At 40.0% G+C, this 21,529-nt stretch overlaps 1 protein-coding gene across 16 annotated transcripts in view; it reads left to right on the forward strand.

Moving 5' to 3' along the window:
• ROBO2 (roundabout guidance receptor 2) overlaps window positions 1-13,614 on the forward strand; it is a 1,292,543-nt gene extending 1,278,929 nt beyond the window's left edge. For 8 of the 16 annotated variants that reach the window (XM_077294050.1, XM_077294058.1, XM_077294052.1 and 5 more), the window contains 4 exons: window positions 1,727-1,894; window positions 2,724-2,957; window positions 7,189-7,386; window positions 12,888-13,614. In XM_077294050.1, coding sequence (XP_077150165.1) covers window positions 1,727-1,894; window positions 2,724-2,957; window positions 7,189-7,386; window positions 12,888-12,889 — 602 coding nt within the window. In that variant the 3' untranslated portion in view covers window positions 12,890-13,614. The remainder of the gene's footprint in view (window positions 1-1,726; window positions 1,895-2,723; window positions 2,958-7,188; window positions 7,387-12,887) is intronic. The other 8 variants (XM_077294049.1, XM_077294053.1, XM_077294057.1 and 5 more) reach the window with 3 other exon arrangements.
• The last annotated feature ends 7,915 nt before the right edge of the window (window positions 13,615-21,529 follow it).

Raw genomic sequence — 21,529 nt, forward strand, 5'->3', positions numbered from 1 at the left:
TATCTGAGGAATAAGGGTGCTATTTTCCCCCAATCATTAATTTAGAGAGAAGAAGACCCTGCACATATGTAACTCTCATGTACAACTCATATATATCCCTTTCTCAACTACTAGACAAAAGTCAAAGAATTCTAGTCTTGATATATGGGGGACCCAGATATGATTACACAGTGCTCTATTTGTACTTGCTCAGTCCTGCTCCTGAGCAGGGTAACATAGTTATTAACATAGTAGCATAGTTATTAAGGTTGAAGGAAGACTTTAAGTCCACTTAGTTCAACCCATAGCCTAACCTAACATGCCCTAACATGTTGATCCAGAGGAAGGCAAAAAAAACCCATGTGGCAAAGAGTAAGCTCCACATTGGGGAAAAAATTCCTTCCCGACTCCACATACGGCAATCAGACTAGTTCCCTGGATCAACGCCCTATCAAGGAATCTAGTGTATATACCCTGTAACATTATACTTTTCAAGAAAGGCATCCAGTCCCCTCTTAAATTTAAGTAATGAATCACTCATTACAACATCATACGGCAGAGAGTTCCATAGTCTCACTGCTCTTACAGTAAAGAATCCACGTCTGTTATTATGCTTAAACCTTCTTTCCTCCAGACGTAGAGGATGCCCCCTTGTCCCTGTCTCAGGTCTATGATTAAAAAGATCATCAGAAAGGTCTTTGCACTGTCCCCTCATATATTTATATATTAAAATAATATCACCCCTCAGCCTTCATTTTTCCAAACTAAATAGCCCCAAGTGTAATAACCTATCTTGGTATTGCAGACCCCCCAGTCCTCTAATAACCTTGGTCGCTCTTCTCTGCACCCGCTCCAGTTCAGCTATGTCTTTCTTATACACTGGAGACCAGAACTGTGCACAGTATTCTAAGTGTGGTCGCACTAGTGACTTGTATAGAGGTAAAATTATGTGCTACTCTTCTTCCACCTTACATGGAAACTAATGTATACGTCAGGTTGGGGGTGCCACAAAATGACACACAGCGCCTTACAGGTTGTGCACCTCTGTTTAAAGTCAGGTTCACTAATGCTCCCAAACTGCCACCAATATCACTCAGAACCCCGTGGCTGTGTTTTAACCCCTAACCGACATATGATGTACTAGTACCTTGGCAAACTAGTCCTGGCTGATCATGAGAGGCAAAACAGAAGTGTTTTTGTTGCCTATAGTGCCAAAATTTTTCACACAGTCATTTTGCTAAAATGCAGATATAGCACTTTGTTTTATATTGGCAGTGGCAGTTTTAAGGAACCTGAAGGGTTTCTTTTAAATCAGCCAATGTGTACTAAGTGTGCAAGGTTTTCCCAATTAGGGTATAGAATGAAAGGTCATCAAACCTCCAATCATTTAAATAAAAAATATAACAATCTTATAATTCAGTTTGCACTTTGTTGGTTTCAATAAAATCTTATTTGTGACTAATCGAGTTTTCTGCTCCTCATCCAGAGGACATAGGGAACTCAAGCCGTTTAGTCCAGCCTCATTACGATCAGCTATTGGCTGTCTCTTTGTCTCAATATACCTTTTCTGGTGGCATCTGATAACCTTCTGCTTTGCATGACAATTGAACTGTAATCTGTGGACATTTAGCTGTTTGCACTGCAAAATTGTGATATGGTTAAATGTGTTATATATTGTTATATTATATATATTTTTTAATATGTTATTGAATTAAAATTACAGTTTGGCATCTTTATTACTTTGTAGGAAAAATGCAATCTTTCTCTCAAAAACAAAGACCTTCAAGTCCATTTTCTGTGGACAGTAACAATTCAGCCATGAATCACAGCAACCAAAGGCCAAGGCCCACTAAAAAACACAAGGGAGGCCGGATGGATCAGCCTCCAGGACTACGAAGGGAAGGATTAGTAGATGGTAAGTTAATGTTAAAGATTAGTGATGAGCGAGTGTACTTGTTGCTTGGGGTTTTCCCGAGCACGCTTGGGTGACCTCCGAGTATTTATGACTGCTCGGAGATTTAGTTTTCATCCCGACAGTTGAATGATTTACAGCTACTAACCAGCTTGATTGCATGTGGGGATTCCCTAGCAACCAGGCAACCCCCACATGTACTCAGCCTGGCTAGTAGCTGTAAATCATTCAACTGTCACGATCAAAACTAAATCTCCGAGCAGTCATAAATACTCGGAGGTCATTCGAGCGTGCTCGGGAAAACCTGAGCAACGAGTACACTTGCTCATCACTATTAAAGATGTGTGAGCATGAAAAGACTGTGGTGCCTTTACTTTTCTTTTTAGATGTTTATACCAGAGTTATTTTTTAATTAAAAAAAACTGATTACAAAGATTCCCTCAGCTAAGAACTTCAGAGATCATTTGCAGGAAAACTTGGCTGTAAATCTTATTTTTTCCTACAGTGCCCCCACAGGGGAAATTAGGCATTATAGGGTATCCATTGAAATCAATTAGCTGTCTGTCTTGCTTAATATATAAAAATATTTCTTGAAACTGGATAACCCCTTTAATGCTTTTATACATTTTTATTGCATACAATGCTTTTATTATACACATTCTGAAATAAATGTAAAGCCAGGTTACTGTCCTATACCAACACCAATCATTTTCTTTAAGGTTTATACATTGGCCAAAGTCTAAAAAGGCATTTGTTGAGGAAACCATTTTTGCAGCTATGTCCAATTCCATTTGTCTATGAAAAACATTTTTTGTTTTATATTTATTTCAAGATCTTCCACCTCCACCCGAACCTCCCCCTTGTCAAAGTTTGAGACAGCAAATGCCCAATCAACGTAGTGGTCCTCCAGAAAGAAAAGCCAGCTCTCTTGAGAGACATACTTCCAACATGGATGATAGTAAGACATCTTTGGAACGTCATGCTAGAACATCTTTAGAAAGACACCGGCAAACACAGGAATGGCTTGGCTCCACAGATCGGCAAAACAAACAGGCTTTTGGTTCAGGTATGATAATGAACATTGGTAGATACTAGACATACACTGATGAGCAAAAGGGTAACAACGTTTTGAACTTTTTGACTTTCAGGCTCCATATCTGACCATCATCTACTACTTTGAATGTGAAACTTCTATCATTTTATAGACAATCATCTTGGCTATCTCATACATAAATTTGATTTGCATCTATTTAGCATATGATTTGTTATGCAGATTCTTGACATCTCACTGCATTGTTACTGTTTTGCTCCTCATGGTGGAAAAATCATTTTCTTCCTGTATACTACAAATTACAACCTGTTCTTGCATTCCCTTAATAGCTCAGTGTGTTATTAGGTTAATTCCCAAACAAAAAGTCACTTGTTCAAATCGAGGACCCACCAAGAAGAAGATTTCCCAAGAAAAGAGAAACCACATCATCCAGCTCATCAATAGCGGTTTCTCGGCCAAGAAAATTGTCAAACTGCATCATGTGAGTGCCATGACAGTTGGAAGACTATGAAACTAAGTCCACCCATCAATTTAAAAGCCAAGAAGTGGATGTCCAGACAAAATATCGGAGTCAACAAGTTGGCTTATCACGAGGTCTATCAGTTGTGACATGACAAACATGGCAGTGGAGGTCTCTCATATGCTTCGCACGACACACAAGTCTGGAATGGTGGCCCAAAAATATGCCTCAACTTCAATATCGTCATAAGAAGTGTCGGTTTGAGTTTGCAAAAAAGTGCGAAAAGTGGACAGTAGAAGATTGGAAACGAGAGATTTGGAGCGATGAGATGAAAGTCAATAGACTAGGCTCTGATAGGTGCAAATAGGTCTGGAACAAACAAAGGAAAAAGCTGCTAACGGTTCGAGAAATTGAAGGAACTGTGGAGTTTGGTGGAAGAAGCCTGATGATATGGGGTTGTTTCACAGCCAATGGCATTGGATACTTGGCCAGGATTGATGGTGGGCTCAATGCTGAGCTATATGTGAGTATCCAACAAGATGAGTTACTTCGTACAAACGAGTACTATGGATGTTAAAAGGACGATATAGTGTTCCACCAGGACAACGACCGGAATCATATATTGAGATTGATGAAGAAATGGTTCGATGACAGTAAAGTAGAGGTGCTGGATTGGTCCCCACAGTCCCCAAACCTTAACCCAATCGAACACTTGTGGGTAGAGTTGAAAAAAGCTGCATACATACTCAAGTGAGGCAACCAGTATGAACCAACTTTAGGAACATGCAGACCAAGGATCAGATTTCGGTTGAGACATGTTTGAATCTGATCAAGAGCTGCCCAGAAGGATTTTCAGCAGTGTTGAAAGCCAAAGGTGGTTTTACAAAATACTAACAAAATTATAAAAATTAAAATTTAGATTTTTAGGAGCAAAACTGTAGTAATGCAGTGACATGACAAGAATCTCCATAACTAATCATATTCTAAATAGCGGCAAGTCAAATTTATGTATTATATAGCCAAGATGATTGTCTATAAAATGATGGTAATCTCACATTCGAAGCAGTAGTGGATAATGAGATATGGAGCCTGAAAACCAAAACTTCAAAACATTGTTACCCTTTTGATTGTCAGTCTACATCTTCAAATGCCAAAAATGTAAAAAAAAAACAATTTAAAAACAATTGCAAACGAACATATGATTTTTATTTTTTAATTAGTTTTCTGTATTTTTTATAAGCATGTAAATATCTCCAAACCGTTACCAACTCGCACTAGCAGAGAATTATCTCTAGAGGACAAGTAAATCCACTGTTACAGAGCCTAACCACATCTTCATTAATGATTGGCAGGTTTTTGCCTCTGCAGAGTGTACACAGAATGCTGACAATCAGTGGTATGGGCGTGGTTATACACAGCTCAGTGTTCAGAGAACTGATGGATCTGCATCCAATAAAAGTAATTTTTTTGAAACTGCAGCAAGCAGCCCACTAAGTGAAATCAAGGTCTCTGCCCATACATTTTGCTGCTCTCAGATAGAGTAGCTAAAACCTAGTGACAGATTCCCTTTAAAGGGGTTTTCAAGCAGGGGAAAAATGAGGTGTAACATGTCTGTGTATCTAGAAACATTAGGAATTGGAATGGAAATGTGCAGCAGGGGAAAATAAAATTAAAGGGGTTATCCAGTGACAGCCCGTTGACAGAGCAGAGTGGAAGAGAAAGAACTGCTTTGTCATCATGACATTACAGGAAGTAGAATTGAAAACCGGTGTGCTTCTGTGACCGCTCTGAGCTGGGAGAGATTGCCACAGGGCAAAACAGGCAGGTAGTTAGCAACTCCCTGCCGAAAAGTGATTAACTGCTCTGGCGGGGGAGGGGGGTTCACTTTTATCTCTATTCACTAAAGGTACTGGTGCCCATTCTGTATATGAAATTAGGAACGCAAATTATCTCTTCTGACTAGAATAGGACTTGAACTCAAGTGCCACCTGTTGGAAGTAGTGCTTCTAAAAGTCAATATTGACCTTTCAACAGGCCTTGCTATATGACTAAGGGTACCGTCACACAGTGCCATTTTCATCGCTACGACGGCACGATTCGTGATGTTCTAGCGATATCATTACGATATCGTAGTGTCTGACACGCTACTGCGATCCGGAACCCCGCTGAGAATCGTACGTCGTAGCAGATCGTTTGAAACTTTCTTTCGTCGTCTAGTGTCCCGCTGTGGCGGCATGATTGCATTGTGTGACACAGGTTGTATACGATGTGCGCACAGTAACCAACGGCTTCTACATCGCAAATACGTCATGAAATTATCACTCCAGCGCCGTGTATTGCAACGTGTGACGCTGGAGCGATAATTATACGATGCTGCAACGTCACGAATCGTGCCGTCGTAGCGATGAAAATGGCACTGTGTGACGGTACCCTTAGGATAAAAGCCAAATCTTTCAAACATTGTCATGTGGCAAGGCTCGTAAAAGAGTTGTTATTGACTTTTAGGGTTGCTACTTCCAATAGGTGGCACTAGAGTTCAAATTCTCGTCCTCTCGGAAGAGACAATTGCATATTTAACTTCTCAGAATAGTACTGCATGGCCCATATGTCTCCTCACACTGGCATGTCAGGCCAGGCATGTCACTCTCCACAAAGAGAGACGTTACGTTTGAAATTAGAAAAACACACTTGTTCTCCAACATACAGCAGCAGTCTTACACAATGGCTTTGTGTTGTATTGCAGCTCGGCCTCATTTATTTAAATGGAGTCATTCATCAGTTTTTCCCTCTGAGACCTGCTGATATGATTATAGAGTTGATGGGAGAGCACTCGATTCATACTTTTCTTCATAGTTATGCATGTTGCATGTATTTTGCATGAGCAAGGAATTCAACTATTCACTATATCTGCAGTCTTGTCATGGCCAGTGTCCCTGGTTCTCTTTACTGAATGTTTCCCGACCCTCTTTCTACTGCTTTAAGTGAGAAGAGTAGCATCCATCCAGGAGATTGATATAACCAGCACTCGAAAGTAGAGTGGAGGGGCTTCAATGTATTCAGTGGAGAGAGCCACGGACAGGGCACATGATGAGATTGCCATGGGGGCACCTACGATTGGAACGCAAGGTGGATGTGTCAACTTCAAAGGCTCCCTTAAAACATGACTGTACTGCAATACCAAACCTAGTCCAGGGATAAGAATGGGGCTGTTTCCTGAAAATGGCAGCCAAGTATTTGTAATCTTATGCACTGAACTATAAAAGTAGTAAAAGCTACTGTGAGCGAAACAATTCCACTGCAGCATCCACAATACAGTAACTTAGTTTATCTAATAGTCATTCCTTTATGATGTGACATATGCTGAACTAAACATATTTAATGCCACATCATCAAATAGTTGCAGCCTAAATCTAATTAAAGGCTAATGACACACTGACAATTATCCCCATGAAAGTGTATTCCAGCATATCTATAGCTCTGTTATTATTTTTTTCTATAATTGCCCATTTAGAAACCACATATAATGTGCACAAATTGATCTCATATTCTAATTAATGGTGATATTTTAAAGATCAGCGGTTTCCTAAAATATGAACAAGAACAGAAATCAAAGTAATTAGACAGGTGCGGAAGCAATTTAAGCGCAAGCTCTCACAAATTCACCTGCTAAATAATTTACTAAATAGTCGTAGTAGAAAGTAGATCCTTAGTGTGACATTTCATGTATAGAAAGTCATTTCGTTAAGGAAATTGAGGGATTTTTTTTGTTCATTGTTTCACTCACAGATGAAGTGCTGATGCCGTACAGCAAGCCATGTTTTCCTTCACCCGGAGGCCATAGTTCTACAGGAACCAATTCTTCAAAGGAGTCCACTGGACCAAGGAAAGGCGACATTATGAGAGGTCACCAACGTAATGCCATTGATTTTCTTGAAGTAGGATATTTGGGACCAAACAGTCAAGGACAGTTTACAGGTGAATTATGTAAGTAGTTGTGTGAGGGCTTGTTAATGGACTAAAGGTTCCTACTTGATACACAAAGACTTGGTAGATATCTTCCAAAACATTCTGCACCTTATCAAAAAAATAAAAGGGTCCAAATCCATTGTGTTTGTACAATCCCAACTTGTTATAAGGAGCTCTTAACGATTAGCTGATCCCAAAATGGCCCGAGATCCAAGTGATCAGCTGAAGGTTTTGGAAAAACCTAGCTTCAGTTTTGCTACAAGTGCCACCATGGGAAAATTTATGAATGACACAATTCCCGATAAATCAAACTGTACTTGCTAAGGTGGATGTGGTCGTGCCTAAGCCCTGGAACCTAAAGGAGCCCAAGAGATCCCTTTGGACAATATAAGAAGACCAATTCTACTACAAACTTGTGATAGTTGCGTTGGAGATGTTGAATTGGGACCCCCAAGCTCAAGGTACCCCACTCCTTCAACTCAATAGGGTGTTTGCGTAATGGGAGACACGACTGATCCTCCACGGTGAGAGACAATCTTTACCACCATTCTCCACTTTGGCAGGAAGATGATAATGTTAAACAGAAGAATCTCTTGTACTTATTACCCTATCAGAGTATATGAAAATGGACTCTAAACTAGACAGAATTTTTAACTTAAGATTAAGACATTGACCCTCATCCGTTACCTTGGTCAGCTTTGGTGCTTAACTGGGTATCTGCATTAATCAATATCCTTCTGGAGTCCGAGTGACTTTTCAATACACATTGGAACATTTACAAAGGCTATTGTGTTGTACATCCGTCATAAAACACAATTAGTGAAATGCATTTTTTACTGTTCTTACACCATAAATTAAAATTATCACTACTGTATATCAGAAGTGGCCGATCTCCTAGGCAAGGAGCACAGTGCTTGACAGAGGTATCTGGACCTCTTCAGAGCCCCTGTGCTTCTCAGATGATGAGGGGCAAAAATGTCTCTGATACCAGCATTGGAGAATGCAAAGTTTGGACAAATGTCACAATTATGCTGCTGGTCTGAACTGTCAATCAATCAGTAGCACACCATCCTGTGGCAAGCAGGAAGCCTGGAGGCAAGACAGCAGTGCATCCCGGAAATCATATCATGAGAATAACCCTTTAAAATTGCCTTACACGAAGACCTAAGAGAAGCTATCAGCTAAGAATAAGCTTATTCTGCCAACAGCTATTGCTATATACCACCTCATACTTATGCATGCTTGACATAGTGGACCATGAATGTATAGGAAATGTACTACAACATTGAATGGTCATAATGTTATCCAACCTACTTGATCTTTTTTTCCCTATCATCAGCAGTCAGGAGAGAGTCGACACACCAAGAAACTTGGCCAGCCCAACTAAAACAAGCGTGTTTTGTCAACATTAATCTAATAGGTGTGGGTATTTTTCTATAAGATGAAGAAACTCATCAGGGACTGACATGGTGCAACCTGTGCAGTCACAAGTTCCACAGGGGCTCAAATGGTAATTTGGCCATTTCCACCTACAAAGAATATTTGAAATGGAAGGGACCTCCAGGGTCATTGTGTTCAACCCCCTGCTCAATGCAGGATTCAGTAAACCATCAAGAAGTATAATGTCTGATAACCCAGAAATTAGTATTTACCAAAAAGTATAATCAAAAACCAAAATTTCACACTATCTTTATTTAAATCAAAAAACTAGGAATAAAAACTGACACAACACCCAAAACCCCTCTTGGTGGGAGTGGGTCAATAAAAACTGGCCCGATGTTACAAGGGCAATAAATGGGAGCACCCTGTTAGATTGTAAACTCTACGCGTCCCTAAAGTGCTCCCTACCTGTCTGCGGAGGTTGGCACCCTCTTGGACGCAATGTGGCGCCCCCGCTCCTCGACAGCTAGCCCTATAAGCCCTATGAGTCCCTCAAGTAATTTGGAGATGTTTGTACTTTGTAGATATACTCAAATTACCCACACCACAGGGCCCAAAAAAATAATAATACACACCAATCGATGCCAGATGGAAATTCACCAGAAAATTACAAGAGGAGACTTGGTTTGACCATATACAACCCCTGACAATGTGTGCTAAGCCTATTCTAATGGCTATAACGCCCTATGAAATCCCTACTCAAACAACCCTACCTATCAGCGGAGGTTGGCACACTCTTGAGCGCAAATTGGCGCCCCCGTTCCTCGGCGGCTGCCCCTTCCTGACTGAATCCCTGTTAATTATAGGGAAATTCTAGAGGGGGTGGTGCCTATGGGGCTACTATGGTGAACCCCAGAGGTAGGGGAATGTACCGTGATATAACTAGCACTAAAGCCCAAGCAGAAACATTATCAAGATATTTACAACTCTAGAGTTTTGCTTACAACAAATTGACCAACACAAAAGGGAAGGTATGATGGCCTTACTCCCCAAATAATACCAAGATACAGGTGTATTTATATTAGCACTCCAGCCTCAATAGATGAAAAAATACTAATTCGTATGCTAATTTTTGCTATATAAATAGTATAACTTTATAATATTTCATACCCTATTTATAAATCCACAAAGGTAAATGTGTATTCATATTAGTATTCAAACCTAGATAACTATTCAAATACTATATTCGGGTTTAACTATATATATAGTGCAACTTAGTACAGCTTCATGCCCTTTTTACAAAAAATACAAATGGTGAATAACCAACAAAAAGTTTAAAATCACTGATACACTTATCTGTGCTCAGGTATCGCCTCTACGCGTTTCCCCCCCATGATGTGGTTCCTCAGGAGGCATATGGGAAAAAAAGACCTTCCATGTGCTTCAATCACATCGGAGATATGTGCTGTGCCTGATTGCAGGTGCACCTAAGTGTATCAGTGATTTTAAACTTTTTGTTGGTTATTCACCATTTGTATTTTTTGTAAAAAGGGCATGAAGCTGTACTAAGTTGCACTATATATATAGTTAAACCCGAATATAGTATTTGAATAGTTATCTAGGTTTGAATACTAATATGAATACACATTTACCTTTGTGGATTTATAAATAGGGTATGAAATATTATAAAGTTATACTATTTATATAGCAAAAATTAGCATACGAATTAGTATTTTTTCATCTATTGAGGCTGGAGTGCTAATATAAATACACCTGTATCTTGGTATTATTTGGGGAGTAAGGCCATCATACCTTCCCTTTTATGTTGGTCAATTTGTTGTAAGCAAAACTCTAGAGTTTTAAATATCTTGATAATGTTTCTGCTTGGGCTTTAGTGCTAGTTATATCACGGTACATTCCCCTACCTCTGGGGTTCACCATTGTAGCCCCATAGGCCACCACCCCCTCTAGAATATCCCTATAATTAACAGGGATTCGGTCAGGAAGGGGCAGCCGCCGAGGAGCAGGGGCGCCAATTTGCGCTCAAGAGGGTGCCAACCTCCGCTGATAGGTAGGGTTGTTTGAGTAGGGATTTCATAGGGCGTTATAGCCATTAGAATAGGCTTAGCACTAGTGTTGAGCATTCCGATACCGCAAGTATCGGGTATCGGCCGATATTTGCTGTATCGGAATTCCGATACCGAGATCCGATACTTTTGTGGTATCGGGTATCGGTATCGAAACAACATTAATGTGTAAAATAAAGAATTAAAATAAAAAATATTGCTATACTCACCTCTCCGACGCAGCCTGCACCTTACCGAGGGAACCGGCAGCGTTGTTTGCTTAAAATTCGCGCTTTAACTTCCTTACGCGAAGTCCCGGCTTGTGATTGGTCGCGCGCCGCCCATGTGGCCGGGACGCAACCAATCACAGCAAGCCGTGACGTAATTTCAGGTCCTTCAGGATTTTAAAATTACGTTCCGGCGTTGTGATTGGTTGCGTCGCGGTCACATGGGCGACGCAACCAATCACAAGCCGTGACGTCACGGGAGGCTGGACACGCGCGCATTTTAAAATGCGCGCGTCTCCTGCCTCCCGTGACGTCACGGCTTGTGATTGGTTGCGTCGCCCATGTGACCGCGACGCAACCAATCACAACGCCGGAACGTAATTTTAAAATCCTGAAGGACCTGAAATTACGTCACGGCTTGCTGTGATTGGTTGCGTCCCGGCCACATGGGCAGCGCGCGACCAATCACAAGCCGGGACTTCGCGTAAGGAAGTTAAAGCGCGAATTTTAAGCAAACAACGCTGCCGGTTCCCTCGGTAAGGTGCAGGCTGCGTCGGAGAGGTGAGTATAGCAATATTTTTTATTTTAATTCTTTATTTTACACATTAATATGGTTCCCAGGGCCTGAAGGAGAGTTTCCTCTCCTTCAGACCCTGGGAACCATCAGGGATACCGTCCGATACATGAGTCCCATTGACTTGTATTGGTATCGGGTATCGGTATCGGATTAGATCCGATACTTTGCCGGTATCGGCCGATACTTTCCGATACCGATACTTTCAAGTATCGGACGGTATCGCTCAACACTACTTAGCACACATTGTCAGGGGTTGTATATGGTCAAACCAAGTCTCCTCTTGTAATTTTCTGGTGAATTTCCATCTGGCATCGATTGGTGTGTATTATTATTTTTTTGGGCCCTGTGGTGTGGGTAATTTGAGTATATCTACAAAGTACAAACATCTCCAAATTACTTGAGGGACTCATAGGGCTTATAGGGCTAGCCGTCGAGGAGCGGGGGCGCCACATTGCGTCCAAGAGGGTGCCAACCTCCGCAGACAGGTAGGGAGCACTTTAGGGACGCGTAGAGTTTACAATCTAACAGGGTGCTCCCATTTATTGCCCTTGTAACATCGGGCCAGTTTTTATTGACCCACTCCCACCAAGAGGGGTTTTGGGTGTTGTGTCAGTTTTTATTCCTAGTTTTTTGATTTAAATAAAGATAGTGTGAAATTTTGGTTTTTGATTATACTTTTTATTCAGTAAACCATGTCAGACAGATGTCTGTCCAGCCTCTGAAGACTTCCATTGAAGGAGAACTCACCACCTCTTGTGGCAGCCTGTTCCACTCATTGATCACCCTGACTGTCAAAAAGTTTTTCTAATATCTAATCTGTATCTTCTCCCTTTCAGTTTCATCCCATTGCTTCTTGTGTTTCCTTGTGGGAATAAGGATGATCCCTCTATACTGTGACAGCCCTTCAGATATTTTTAGACCACTATTAAGTCTCCTTTTAGCCTTTTTTGCAAGCTAAATGTTCCTAGGTCCTTCAACCTTTCCTTGTAGGGCATAGTCTGCAGTCTGCTCACCATCCTGGTAGCTCTTCCCTGAACTTGCTCCCCTTGTCAGTGTCTTTTTTAAAATGTGGTGCCCACACTGGACACAGTATTCCACATGAGGCCTCACCAATGAGGAGTAGAGGAGGATAAAGTGGTGCATTATGATGAGCCATTGTTCTTGCCCAGGGGCCCTGTTCTGTCTATCGGCTCCTCAAGTCAGTGAATATGTATTGAAGTCAAGTTTTGATGACATAACTTAATGTTTTCTTTCTATTCTCTTTCTTAGAGTACTGAAAAGCTACGACACAAGCTGCTCTATAGACCTGTTGGTCTGGACTGATGAAAGTCACGAGGAAACTAAAAAAAAAAACAGTGCAATGGACATTCATTTATTTATGTAGGATTGGAAGGACTGTAAATGCAATGTAAAGCCACAGAAAGTCACACATATCCCACAGACGATTTACTTTCTCCTTCTCTAATATTCACACCATCCACCTTAAATATTTCTCGCCAGAAATACACAAAAAAGAGGAACGAGGAATCGGCATCAAGGATGAAAAAAAAAAAGGCATTTTGGCTTTGTATATATAGTTTTTTTTCTTTGATTGCATTCCTATGCAAGCTTGCCCTCTTTTGTTCATATTCTTCTTCTTAATATTATTGTCTGTCTTTATCGTTCTATTGTACTATACTGTATGTGAATTAATAGGCTGTGGTGCCATATAAAAAAAAAAGAGAAAAAAAAAACAAAAATTTTTTGGTTTAACTGTGTAACATTCATGTTTAAATTTTGCACTGCGATTTTTATTTGATGATAAGCACAAAACCTTACTACTCCTTGTGACGCGGAGGGAAGAGTCTGAATGTGACGGAACGGTCTGTACTATAAAAAACACATTGCATATTGCTACAGGTGCTATATCTGTGCAGGATCACGAGTGGTGTTACCCGGCTTACAGGGAAGGAAAGAAAAAAAAAAGATTCCGGCAAAGAGATTGGAACCACAAGGATCTAAACTAAGCAATATGTTTGTTTTTTCTTGCTTTCAATATGGTGAAGATCTATGTCATTGTTATATGAGAGTATGAATACATGTATTCACTTGTGGACGTGCATGTATGTACAATTTATATTTATATATGAGCATATATTTTTGAATATGCGCATATATAAGTCACGCACATTTGTGTATATTAGCAGACTAACCCACTCTGGTAATGTTGACTTGAGTGGATTTTTTTTTTAACCTCCTAATGTCTGAGACAGTGGTTGGATAGGTAGAAAACCCTTAAATGTGTACATTTGGGGGAATTCAGATCATTTAATAAATATATTCCATTCTCTGTTGGTTCAAAGAATCAACCGTAGAGACACACGACTTCAATGTTTGGTTTCCTCCACCATGGATCAATAAGCAGTCTTCACTATACTTAATATCGGCCTGACCATAATAAAGTAATGTTTTACCAAGAACCATCATTAAATGAATCTGGGACTATACTTTATAACTGGAAAGTTGAAGCGGCTAATGGTCTCCCAGTTCCTATACTTGTTGGCTCAACTTATTAGAAGGCGGTTTGGTCAACGTTATCCGGAATTCGGACCTCAGTCTCGACACATACCTATATATACCTATATATACTTTTTCTTGTTTCACATACAAATTCTGATACTCATGTAGAACCCAAATCATTAAATATCTTTTGCACTAGAATTTCATCAAAGCGATTGTGCAGGGATTTTATTTTTTACTTTTTGACCAACTCACATTACCAATAGTGAGATGAGGTTGTCAAATAGGCACCTATTCAGAAAGCCTACCCATTTATTTAGGATTTATGTCTTCACTGGTCCAATTACCAACTTACAATATGACTGTTTGCCCTCACAGCAGAATAAACCTTCTCACCATGGAGCTGGGGTACAGGCCACATTCTATTCAGTAGTGCCGCAGCCTATAACATAATTGTCATCATAGTCTCAATGCATTAGTACCCAAAAATTATTTTTTAATAGTAACTAAATACTGGGCTACATTTAATGAGATTTCATTTTACATAAAAAGAACAGTTGATCAATTCGCTTTAGGACAAGTGCCGTATTTTTGGTCCAAGTGGGATCCAACCAAACATCTAATCACACTCAGACCAATGTTAAGCCGTGCACATCAGATTTTTTTCCCGGACTGAGCCAATCCAAGGAAAAAACTGCTGAATGCCTAAGTTTGATCTGATATTTGGACCATGCAAGTCAATGACATCTGAGTGCAGTCCGATTTTCACGAACTTACGGAATGGAGAAGAAGATATTGTTTTCTTCATCTTCTCATCCGAAAGAATCTGATTGTACAATGCAGACACTCTGATCAAACTCTGATTTTGATCAGATTGTCAAAAATCTCTCGAATGAGAAAATCTACGCTCGTCTGCACCTGCCCTTATTAGAAGGGTTTTCCTTGTGCTTATTAATACCAATAAATCCCAAACCAAATTGAGGACTGAGGACTTGATACTTGTTTTCCCATGTCCTTCGTTGGGTCTTGGAAGAAGGGGCTCCTCATTACCCATTAAAAGGATAAAGCTAATCTATTCTGGACCCCAAATCCAAGAGCCTTATTATTGGATTTCTCACTTCTAAGAACACCCTTTAATTACAAGTTTCCTTTTGCTAGAACTTTTATACGGTGAATTGATCTAAATTTGCTATTTTTTTTTCCAATTAAAAAAAAACAAAACATAAATTGCAACTGAAATTCAGTGATGTAAATACATTTTCAATAACTTTATTATGTAGTACACAGACAAAAACATTCCCAATTTAACGCCATAGATTCCGATGATGGATTGAGCTTTATGTACTGCCTAAACGCAAACGAACTATTCTGTGTATCAAGTACCAAAAATACAATTTCTGCCATTAAACTGTCTTTCGAGAAGTTATTTGAAACTCTCATTTCCCAATCTTGCAGTTCGGATATATTTTACACCTATTGTGCATATTTGGTGTCGGATAGTTGGGGAGATTACATGGATCAATAGGAGGGGTAGGTGAAGTACCACATTACATTAGGTTGTATCCAATTCTGTCCTATAGGCCATTTTATAAAAGTATATCAATGTAAGCAATGTTTTTTCTTGCATTTCTCTTTGTGGTTTTATAAAGAATAAATGCAATGTGCAGTAACTTGCTTCATCCCCAATGGAATATTTTATATATTGTACCTAGGATTTGATAATCTATTGAAACACAAGCCCATGAAATATTGATAACTGACTTTTTTTTCTAGAATGTTCTTTTTTTATTTTATGAAAAATATTGTTCTTTATAGAATTTATAGGAAATGCTAACCTGACAACCCACTGAAGTCACTAATATGTCAGTTCTTCCAATGTTTGTTCTACCGTTTCCATTGGCAAGTGGTTGTAACAGTATTAAAAAATGTGCGTTTTCATGACATTGTCACGCTGGTAAATATTTTTCTTGTCATCACAGACGTTTTCACCTGTGTAAATTTGGTCACAAGCCAGGGTCAAATGTTTCTTTTTACAAATATGAAAGGACTTGTTCTTATGAATTAACATTCTCTGACTGAATAATACATAACAAAAGATAAAAAAACCACTTCTGTGTCTTTATCTCTTTTACTTACCGCCTGTCATTACTCCCGGGGCCTGACTGGTGTCTGGAAGTTCCCCGCTATGGCAAATAATGCCATCGACGTATTCGGACTGCTGTTGTGCGGTGGAACTAAATCCAATAAATAGCAGAAAATTGCCTCTAGGCAGCGATTCCATTAAGAAAAAAAAAGAGACTGGATGGATGAATCTTGGTTGGCACTAGAATCTCTCTTCATCAGCACTTGTTTCTTTCCTTCATTGTATTCTTCATGTGTTCTCCAAGACATAATCTATCGTTAGGACAGACCGGTAATGCTTGACCACGGTGGTTTTTATCCCCATCGATCAGCACGATCAAAGGACTGCAGCTCATCCCATAGAGGCACTTCAGTGACTGAACTTTGCATGTGAACATTATTGTTCTTATTTGTAGGGATCATGAAGATTGCACTCTCCGCCCCAACATTCAATCACCGAAACCCTATTTTAAATTGGTTGTCCGAATCACAAATTAATTTTCATTCTAAATAACTTTTTAATGCCATAATCTAATCTTTTTTTGATAATATGCTTTAATTAAAAATCCTCTATCCTTCCCTAACTAGACTATCTAATTGCTTTATTTTTTCTACTTCCTTTTTGATAAAGCTTGATGACGACATTTACGGGAGTGGTGCTAGTTTCTGAAATCCGGGTATTATCCTACAATGCGCACTGTCCGTGCACTCTGTTGCTTGCTTGTTACTCCTGATCTGAGTTAGCAGGCGAGCACACTGTCATTGTGCACAGTGAAAAGAATCTGCTGAGAATCTTTCAAAATTGACAACCGAAACATGCTCAGTAGAGTAGGGGCTAGCCCAGACCCTGAATGGGATGTTACTAATGACTCTTTGTTTCAGGGAGGGGGCAGGGGCTACAGCAGTGACCTTATCCCAGCATGTAGTCAAATTCTCAAACAAAGTATCATCGAAAAGAAAGAAGAAAAAATAATACAAATAAAGATAGTGTAGTTGGGGAAATACAGGGATTTTTAAATATAAGTATATTAGAAAATATATTAGATTGTGGCATTAAATACAGTTGACACCAGAAGTTTACAGACACTATATAATAAGACACATATGCGTGTTTTTCTCAATATCTAACATGAAATCAGAACAAACCTTTCCCATTTTAGGTCAATTAGGATTACCATAATTATTAATATTTGACAAATGCCAGGATAATGAGAGAGAGAGAGAATGTTTAAGGCATTTTTATTATTAATTACTGGCAAAGTCAAAAGCTTACATACACAAAGATTACTGTACCTTTAAACAATTCTGGACTGCCCATATGATGATGTCATGTATTTGGAAGCTTCTGACAGGTTTTTTGACAACATCTGAGTTTACTAGAGACACAACTGTGGATGTATTTTAATGTACACCTGTAGCATCATGGGAAAGTCTAATAAGCCAAGATATCAGAAAGAGAATTGTGTACTTGCACAAGTCTAGCTCATCCTTGGGTACAATTTCAAGATATCTGAAGGTGCCTCGTTCATCTGTGCAAACAATTATATGCAAGTACAAAGAAGATAGTAATGTCAAACCATCATACCGGAAGGAAGGAGTTGGGCTCTGTGTCCCAGAGATGAATGTACTTTGGTCCGACATGTGCATATCAACCCAAGGTCAAAAGCAAAAGACCTTGTGAAGATAATGGTGGAAGCTGGTAAGATTGTGTCAATATCTGCAGTGAAACAAGTACTCTATCAAAATGGACTGAAAGGCCACTCTGCAAGGAAGAAGCCATTATTCCAAAAGAAACATAAAAAAGTCAGAGTAATGTTTGCAAATGCACACAGGAACAAATACCTTAATTTTCAGAGACATGTCCTGTGGTCTGATTAAACTAAAAGTGAACTTTTTGGGCATAATGACCATTGTTACATGTGGAGGAAAAAGGGAGAAGCGCGGAAGCCTAAGAACACCATCCCAACTGTGAAACACAGGGGTGACAGCATCTTGTTGTGGGGTTGTTTTGCTGCAGGAGGGACTGGTGCACTTCACAAAATAGATGACATCATGAGAAAATATTATGTGGCAATACTGAAATGGGTCTTCAAATGAACAATGACCAGAAGCATGCTGCCAAAATGATAACAAAATGGCTTAAGGATAACAAAATCAATGTTTTGGAGTGGCCATCAGAAAGCCCTGACCTCAATCCTATTTAAAATTTATAGGCAAAGCAGGTGCAAGCAAGGAGACCTACAAACCTGGATCAGGAACACCAGTTTTGTCAGGAGGAATGGGCCCAAATTCCGACTATCTACTGTGAGAAGCTTGTGGAAGGAGATCCCCAATGTGCCTCTCATTATTCTGGCATTTGGTAAGTATTAATAATTATGGTAATCCTAATTGACCTAAAACGGGAAAGGTTTATTCTGATTTCATGTCAGATATTGAGAAAAACATGCATATGTGTCTTTTCATATAGTGTATGAAAACTTCTGATTTCAACTGTATATAGGCATTTAAAATGAAAATGAATTTGTGTTTTGGACCACACTTTTTAAGGATGTGTTGTCAAGTGTTAGGAACTGGAGTACAGCTTTAACAATTCATATTAAAATCATTGTTAGTCTAGACCTTTATTATGTATTTCAAATGATAAAACATACTTTTTATTTGTATGCTGTGATAGAAACACTTGAACTTACAGAAAAAAAACATAAGCCTCAATTTATCAAGACCAGCGTGAACAACTTGATGAGGGGATGTGAAATCAAATGCCCTGTGGAGACCCAGGGTCAATTGGTGCTCTTGTCCACTGTCCCAAGATCAAATGGACCAGGGCTCATTTTTATCGTGGGTGGAATGCTACTCAGACAACACAGGTTGAGGGTAAGGGTAAAGCAGTATGGTAATACTTTTATTGACTCAAAGAAACAACAATAGCATATAGAACAGTCCCAGCAAAATGCCCAAAATGATGAAAAATTACAGAGTCTCACTCTTATGCTCACACACCGGGATTAGATCAGCGGTGTGTGACTTCGGGGCTTCCAGTGTCAAATAGCCCCACCAGTTGTCCTCCTCTTTTGGTGGGCACCCACAGAGTGGAGGTAATGACAAGCTTAGGAAGCTGACTAACAGCAGTAAGGTATGTGGCCAGATGACCTGATTGTTCCAAACTGGATTCTTCCAACCAGGGCCTTGGCCCCCTAAACTTAGATGCTGTAGAATGTTCCTGACTGTGGTTTTGTAAAGTCTCTCTAATTCAGAGACATATCCCCCTCATATAGTACTTCAAGTCATCATCCACAGTTCAGGGGGAGGTGGGATGAGTTTAACTCTCATTGAGTATTTAATCAATCTGCATAGTTCGTTCTTCTCTGTTTAGCAGGTCAACAAGCCACATAATGGTGAATCAACATATTTGGCAAACAGTCATTGTTTAACTACCCAGTGTCCCTGTCTTGCAAAGATAGCAGACACCTTAAGGGTACCGTCACACAATGCCATTTTTATCGCTACGACGGCACGATCCGTGACGTCGCAGCATCGTATGATTATCGCTCCAGCGTCGTAGACTGCGGTCACACGTTGCAATCACGGCGCTGGAGCGATGCCGAGGTCCCCGGGTAACCAGGGTAAACATCGGGTTACTAAGCGCAGGGCCGCGCTTAGTAACCCGATGTTTACCCTGGTTACCAGCGTAAACGTAAAAAAAACAAACAGTACATACTTACATTCCGGTGTCTGTCCCCCGGCGTTCTGCTTCTCTCCACTGTGTAAGCGCCATAGCCGGAAAGCACAGCGGTGACGTCAGACGTCACCGCTGTGCTCGCTTTCCGGCTTGCCGGCGCTCACAGTGCAGAGAAGCTGAGATGCCGGAGGACAGACACCGGAATGTGAGTATGTACTGTTTGTTTTTTTTACGTTTACGCTGGTAACCAGGGTAAACATCGGGTTACTAAGCGCGGCCCTGCGCTTAGTTACCCGATGTTTACCCTGGTTACAAGCGAACACATCGCTGGATCGCTGTCACACACAACGATCCAGCGATGTCAGCGGGTGATCAAGCGACGAAAGAAAGTTCCATACGATCTGCTACGACGTACGATTCTCAGCAGGGTCCCTGATCGCTGCTGCGTGTCAGACACTGCGATATCGTAACGATATCGCTAAAACGTCACGAATCGTACCGTTGTAGCGATAAAAATGGCATTGTGTGACGGTACCCTTAGTTACAACAATCCTCAACTCAAAAGTCAACATCAAGATAATAGTCTATGTCTCTGGGCCTACTGAATTTATGTCTGGCATAATTAAGAAGAAATGTTACACATTTTTGCCCAACTCAGTATTAAGCAAATAATTTGTGACTTTTTAAAGCAATTTGCATCAGAATTCTGTTATAATCACTTTGATGAATAGTGAGCTTAGAATCTGATGACAACATGTCCAGCTCTGATTTCTTATTGATGATTTATATTGTGGAAAATTTTAATGCATCAATGATTCCACATTAATCAGCTATAATATTTAAAAAGTGAAGAGGAAATAATCATTATCTTATTATAATGTTGCCTGTTAAAGGGGTTGTCCGGTCTTATGGTACAAGTCTGCAGTCATTCTATGTGACTGCAGACTTGTGAATCCTCACATTGTGTACACTGTGCTGTTAGGATTCTCCGATGCTGGTGCCGGGAGTGGTGGGTGTGTAACCGCAAGTATGTGATTTACATACAGCGGCTTGTGAAAGTATTCACCCTCTTTGTCATTTTTGGTGCTTTACTACCTCACAACCTGGAATTTCAATTTTTTTGTAGGGTTTGCATCAGTTCATGTAAAAAACATGCCTACCATTGTGCACATTTGGATTTCTTTTTATTGTGAAACAAACAAGAAATAGGACAAAATAACTGAATACTTCAGTGTGTATAACTATTCATCACCCTAAAGTCAGTACTTTGTAGGGCATCTTTTTGCGGCAATTACAGCTGCAAGTCAATTTGGATGAGTCTCTATGAGCTATCCACATTTGGCCACTGGGATTTTTTGCCCATTTCTCAAGGCAAAAGTACTTCTTCTCCTTCAAGTTAGATGGTTTCCTCTGGTGAACAGCAATCTTCAAGTCTGACCAGAGATTCTCAATTGAATTAAGGTCTGGGCTTTGACTAGGCCACTCCAAAACATTTACACGTTTCCCCTTCAACCACTAGAGTGTTGCTTTAGCATTATGCTTTGGGTCATTGTCATGTTGGAAGGTGTCACTCCATCCCAATATCAAAACACTGACAAACTGAAAGAAGTTT

The sequence above is a fragment of the Ranitomeya variabilis genome, chromosome 3 (genome assembly GCF_051348905.1).
Source record: "Ranitomeya variabilis isolate aRanVar5 chromosome 3, aRanVar5.hap1, whole genome shotgun sequence".
Lineage (NCBI taxonomy): Eukaryota > Metazoa > Chordata > Amphibia > Anura > Dendrobatidae > Ranitomeya > Ranitomeya variabilis.